The 6,834-nt window shown below is 35.0% G+C and overlaps 1 protein-coding gene across 1 annotated transcript; it reads left to right on the forward strand.

The window, feature by feature from the left end:
• Positions 1–936: 936 nt before the first annotated feature.
• On the forward strand, positions 937–4,596 carry LOC111085113. Its single transcript, XM_022382331.1, has 2 exons — positions 937–1,017; positions 3,211–4,596. The coding sequence occupies exons 1-2, from the start codon at positions 991–993 to the stop codon at positions 4,594–4,596; spliced, it is 1,413 nt and encodes a 470-aa protein (XP_022238039.1). The 5' UTR covers positions 937–990.
• The last annotated feature ends 2,238 nt before the right edge of the window (positions 4,597–6,834 follow it).

The following is a 6,834-nucleotide window of genomic DNA, read 5'->3' on the forward strand; positions in this document are numbered from 1 at the left end:
GGTGGGATGCGGATTCGTACCCGCGACCCTCAGATTGTGAGTCGAGCGCCTTATCCACCTGGCCATGCCGGGCCTCTAGTAATAGTATAAACAAGTTAAACACATCAATGTTATTAATGATGACATAAATACACTCTGCCCTTTCAGCAGCAAGGATGTTATAACTTTGATAGACAATCCTACTGTTTGGTTAAGATCAACCATAATTGGTGTCGGTGCTGCTCAGTGGTTCCCCTACTTCGGTTAGCAGTTCTAAATAGGAACGAGTATACATGGATCTTGGAGATTTCTGATCGGTACACTTAACCCATTTGTCGTTCAGGTTGAAATGACCAAATACGAGTTTCTCATTTAGAAAAAAAATGAACGATTGAAATGACTAAAGAAAAATTAAATTTCAACGTTAAAATTGCTTTAATAGTTAACAAGAGATTTATTTTAGAAATATTTTATTTCCTACTTTCTTTATAAATTGTATAGCCTGTTAATACTGGTCTAAAAATATAGAAATAGTTTATATTATCGTATTTCTCTTTCATTTGTACGATTTTCTGATAGTAAAGGTTACATCCGACTGATATTTGAATCAATGATAATACATTAATTTCAAACAAATACGGTTCATATTAGTTTAGTTAGCGATAATATACCCTCAATAACATGTTACCAAAATCCTTTGGTTGCCTAGGGACATATTAGTAGTGTTACCCAGGTGTTTAGGGTTGTATCTTGGCAACAGGACAAACCTTGATTTATCGTAACAACAGTTAATTGTTGTTGCACTATGCAAGGTCAATAGACCGTTCGGCTCTGACGACCAACCAACCTTCAGTTTTTGGTCACAAACCTCTACATTATATAAAGGTGGAGAACGCCTCAAGACTCGGTCTTAAAACGTACCTGTTCTTTCCCGAGCAGAACAGGAAAATAATTTCATTGTATTCCTTTGTTATTTGATATAACAGAAAGAGTGTTTTATCTGTTAACGAGATGTGGAAGAAACAATTGCCAGCAAAAGTAAGTAGCTTTGTCTTGCAAATAATCATATTTCTCACAAATCTGTAATACGCATGCACATGTATTTAAATTGACCAATAACTATACCATTGAACTTATGACACGTTGCCATTCAGTTGAGAATCTAATAATTTTTGGCATATTGATATACATACATACTGAAAGTTAATAGTAAGGGTATAAGTATTATAAAGATAGTTGAATACGAAAGTACATTATGACAATATAATACTAAACTGGCGAACAACGATTTATAAGCATAATGAAGTGATTTAGTTTTAGGATAACATACTACATGTTTTGACAGAACATAAAAGAAAACACTTCATTATGCTTATAAATCGTTGTTTACCAGTTTAGTATTAAGTTAAGATAAGAAAAGTTAAAATGGGGATTGGGCCCTTAAAAGATGCTGAGTGCAAGGTATTTGTCGAAGACTATCAGGTGAATGAGTTTTTACTCTTTTCTTCTGCTTTTGGAAAAGAGGATGCTAGCACTATTCCTGAAACAGAGCATTCTACGGTAGATGTTAATCCTTTGATGGTAAATAAAAAGGCTTAGAGATTAAAAATATAGTGCCAGAACTAGACAATGTTTTCTCCAGGGTTTTAAGAAAAATAAAAAATATCAAATATGCGGCTTTTCTCTTTTTAGTTATTGGCAGGTCAATGGACAGCGGGAAAGATGCTGAGGAATGAAAAGCTGCTACTCCTATTTTCAAAGGGAGTGATATGAGTTCCCCTAAAATTATAGGCCGGCTAGTCTTACATCTGTAGTGGAAAAAGTTCTAGAATTTGAAAATAGAATTTTAAAAATCATTCAGTAGTTACCAAAGGGAGATTTTGCCTTATTAAATCTGTTAACTTTGGAGGGAAGGGGTGTTACTCTTTATATGGATGATGAAAATCCTGCGGGTTTGATGTACTTATATTTTGAAAAATCTTTTGATAAGGTACTACACAAAAGATCAGCTAAAAAATCACATCGGCGATTGTTAGGAAAAGGCTAGTTAATTGTATTGAAGGATGGCTGGGTGAGAGAAAGTTGTTATTAATGGACTCCAGTTAAACTGGAAGTCTGTGTGTCAGGGAAGAGTACACGGGGCCTTTGTTTCTTCTTATTTATATTAATGACGTTAATAGAGGCAACAATTGAGTTAAGAATGAATATTTTCTAGAAAATAATCAAATGGTTTAGTGGCAATATTGAAGGTAACATACAAGAATTGAGTTTCCATAAGATGAAAACAATTTTACACAATTCACATGGGATCTTTCGATAAATATCCAAGAGATGTTTATTAAAAAAGTTAAAAAAGTCACGAATTTCAGAAAGAATAAAGTGATTTTTTTAAAACGAGACCAACAATCTCGCGGATAAAGTTATGTTTTCTGGTAAATACGGTTAGTTTGGTTGTTGTTAAGCTCAAAGCTACGCAATGGGCTATCTCTACTCTGCTTTGTTTGTTTGTTTGTTTTGAATTTCGCGCAAAGCTACACGAGGGTTATCTGCGCTAGCCGTCCCTAATTTAACAGTGTAAGACTAGAGGGAAGGCAGCTAGTCATCACCACCCACCGCCAACTCTTGGGCTACTATTTTACATACGAATAGTGGGATTGACTGTCACATTATACCGCCCCCACGGCTGAAAGGGCGAGCATGTTTGGTGTGACGGGGATTCGAATCCGCGACCCTCAGAATGCGAGTCGAGTGCCTTAACCACTTGGCCATGCCGGGCCCTCTACTCTGCCCACTATGGACATCGAAACTAGAATTTTAGCGTCGTAAGCCTGCAGACTTACCGTTAGGGGGAGATAAATATGACAGTGAGAACATTAATTGTAATTGCGTGTAAGTGAATCACTTCGTATAATATACTTATTCAGTTTAATGACAAAGCAACGCATTTTTGCCTGTTTTTAATAACTTTAAGATAAAAATAAAAATTGTGATAGTAAAAATTATGAGTACTTTATTTAAACATCGAATATTGTTTATGCTTTGCGTAAATTTATATATATATAATTCCCACTTAGGTCATTGAACGCTTTTGTTACTATAAGTTTGGGTATAGTACCATCTAGCTCTAAGAAAAAGTAAAATATAATTTTACTTTTATACAGATCAGGTTTTACTTAAAAATGTGATATATATAATGTTTCTTACATTTATATTTACTTGTGTGTTATTTAGACTTCTTTTCTCGTCGGCGTTTTTCTGGTGTGTGTAAGAGCCGCTCCAACGAAAGATAGTATACCGGTTCCCGTCTTTTCACGAAGATTATCGTTAAATTCCGATAAAGTGGATATTTTCCAAGCAGAAGAAAGCCAGGCTTCGAGATTAGGCTTAGACGTCAATAGTGGAAAGAATCAGGATGGGTCGTTTCGTGAAGAGCGCCGCCAATCAGATGGAGGAACATTAGGGACATACGGGTACTATGATGACAATGGTGAACTTGTGTTACGTCACTATGTGAAAGACAAATTTGGATACCGTGTTTTAAGTGAATATAGGCCTTATGAACCTTTAGTAAAAGCACAACCAACAAATAAACCTACACAAGAAAGCAGCGTTGATGATGAATTTGAAGAGGAAGAAGATCCACCTACACCACTGCCACCTCTTGACGATAAAGAGTTCGCCAAAAATCTGAATATAAAGAAAGATGATAAAGGAAGTTTTGAAAGCAACAAAACCAAATTTGGACACGAAGTTTCTCCTTACGGCCCGCTTCATCTCTTGTTTAATAATAAGGTGGATCCATTATACACTTTAGCCACTGAAAACAATAAAACGGAAACTAGTACCAACACTAAAAATCTCACATTTCCCTCCCCTGTCTTCTCGTTTCATACAGAATCAAACAATTCTTTCAATACTCCCCCCTTTCTTCATCCTCCCCGCTTTTTCTTTCAAGAAAACTTCGCCAATGAGCCTTATGATCCCGAATTTTACGATCCTTATGAAGATAAAAATGTACCCACGTTTGAGCATGGTCACAATCGTCTATACACCCATGGCAGAAAACCCTATAGATACAGTCCTTATGCCTATCACCATAACCCTTTCTTCGAGTACCCCTATTCTTTTCATCCGCGCAGACCATTACACTTTGAAGCGCAAGTGTTAGATTATGGGTCACCCAATATCGTAAATCCAGTACATAAAAACAAAATCAAAGGAGTTCGTCTGGTTAAAGGACAGATAGTATTAATCAATGATGATTCTCCAGTCCAGGCGGATCAAGGGGAAAGTCACCCCAAATCGAAAGAAGAGTCCTCAGTAAATCAAACGAACACCGAACTTTCAAAGATAATCCCCCTTTCTCCCTTATCTTCACAGACTAGAACCAATAATCCTACAGATACTTCCAAACAAGGAAAAAAACAAGCCCTTAAAAACAAACAAGAATTTGTTTTACCGAATTTTGACTCGCCTGAATATTTCGAACCTTTCCGCAGATCCATTCGTCCTTTTGGCTTCGACAACTTTAGGTATAACCGTCCGTCATTCGGTTTCGATTCATTTCGCCGTCCAACGTATCTGGCACGATCACGATATGAAAACATTAACAAGTAAAGAATTACTCCTCACATATATCGGCTTTGGAAAAGATATCCTGCTTTCTATTGTATACTTGGGCTTATTATTATTTTCACCTCTCTTTCTTCTTATCATTCAAATTACCAAAATGAAATATGGAAGGGAAATGTAGCATCAGAAACACTACTTGTCATATACGGTTTCTTATCTTAACATCTTATATTTTGATTGGTTTAACTTTTATGTTGAATTTATGTATTGAGCTAGCATATAGCTTTATTTCTATTCACGTTTTTGCTAATTCACTAATTCTTGTGAAATATTATGATAATTTTAATGACGTAGCAATTGATTTAATAAAATATGTGTTTTAGACGAGCTAATTTACGATTTGTAACAATTAAAATGCCTACTTCATATTGTATCTATTTTTTTAGAAGCCACACAAGCAGAGAAAGAGCTAAAAACAATAATAACATGTACTCAAATCTGTATATCTATAGAAAAACAGATAATATTGGTTATTGTCAGATTTATAAAGGTATTCCTTCACAAATAAACAGTAAGCTTACTTTAAATTACCAGCTATAACGTAGATTGCTTTGTAGTGTCATCTAGCGGAGGCTTTTTAACTGTGACTTTCTATATACTATGATGATTAGTTCATGAGTTCAGTGATATTCACGTCGAAAAAAATACTGAAATGAAAGAAAGATTCTTCATAATGAGAATAGTTAAAACTAACAAAACTTTTTTGTTATTAAGGATTTTTTTCATGGTTAGTTTTATTTAAATTGCATCGAACTAGCCACTTATTTTTCTTTCCTAACAATATTAATACATTTGAAGATTACTTAAATAAATATATATATATATATATATTCTTTATGTGACACACTTAAATATGTTTATTGGGAAGCTCTTAAACACAAAGTTTATTTATTTCCCACAAAATGCTGTCAGTAGTTCTATATTGATGGCAATGAATGGAAAGTAAAGTTGGATTTTGCTGACGAATAGATAAGCAGTACATTCAGTGAAAGCTACAACCAATAGGTGGTACTAGTATCGTCGTGAAGTACCAAACTACTACCCATCTACGATATTTTGAAATGTTTTCTTTTCTCATTACAATGATCCTATATTTATATTGGTGCTCAAAAGTGTGTACTATTGAAGCTACTAATTTATTATTGGGAATTACTATGTGGACAAGCTAAATAATTCCCAAGAATAAATTAGTGACATCACTGCTACATTTTTTGAAACTTATATTTACATTTCACAAAAAATTGCATGTATTATGATGTAAACTTTACATCGTATTTAAAATAAATATGTTTAGTAATTTTGTTAAAACTGTAAATTTGTGTTTGCGTTTAACCACACATAACACATATTCTTTTGGTCTGTTGACTTACACTGTAAAAGCTGATCTCCTACATACATGGTTTGTCTCCCCCCCTCCGAAAATATTTCTGTGAGCGCTCATGCTTATATAAGATTACTGCGGTGAGAAAAAGACATCTCTAAACACTATATATATATATATGCAATATATCATTCATCGCTAAATGAAGCTTAAACGTATTCTTTCGACGAGATTGGAGTTACTCTGGATTGTGTTTTCGCCTTGGACTATTGTTATTGGTAAATTCTTGGACTTTATTAAATTATATCATATTTATTATTGTTTCACTTTGTACTCTTACACTTTTCCACGCCTTGTATTACTAGTGTGTTAGATGCATTTCAGTTTACCTATTGAGGGGGACTGCCCACGTCTGACCGATCCTCCGGGTCAGTCACTTCGATGCCTCCGTCCTAACCCTTATTCTAATTCTGCTGACGATTCTTGAAAAGCTAAGTTACCCAGTAATTCTACTTCATGGACTGATCTCTTAGACTCTGTCAATCGCTACCTCTTTTTTCTACAGCTTACACATGCTGATCTGCTTCTGTTCCTGAGAAACCACCTTCTGTTTTTGCTATTATCAGCCCTTCCACTGCAGCCTCCGTGCCAATTGTCTCCCCATTCCTACAGTTTACTTGTGCTTTCTGATCATGGGATATCAGCTCTTGCCTGCTGTTCCGGTGCTGTTACACTCTAGAATTTGTCCTTAATTCTTCTCTTTTCAAACACCTTTCACTGAGTTTTCTAAATATTGTCTTGAAGTTGATATTTAGAAGGTTATACTCACCTGTAACGGCACGATTGTTAAGACTGTTAACCCGAATCTGTTTGGTGTTCTTCAGACCCAAATAGGCCTATTT

Source organism: Limulus polyphemus, unplaced genomic scaffold (genome assembly GCF_000517525.1).
Source record: "Limulus polyphemus unplaced genomic scaffold, Limulus_polyphemus-2.1.2 Scaffold240, whole genome shotgun sequence".
Taxonomy (NCBI): domain Eukaryota; kingdom Metazoa; phylum Arthropoda; class Merostomata; order Xiphosura; family Limulidae; genus Limulus; species Limulus polyphemus.

Excerpts from the sequence above, each read along its gene's own strand:
- LOC111085113 (XM_022382331.1), top strand. The coding sequence starts at position 991 with ATGTGGAAGAAACAATTGCCAGCAAAA. Across the intron at positions 1,018-3,210 it reads AGAAACAATTGCCAGCAAAA|ACTTCTTTTCTCGTCGGCGT; the intron begins GTAAGTAGCTTT and ends TGTGTTATTTAG.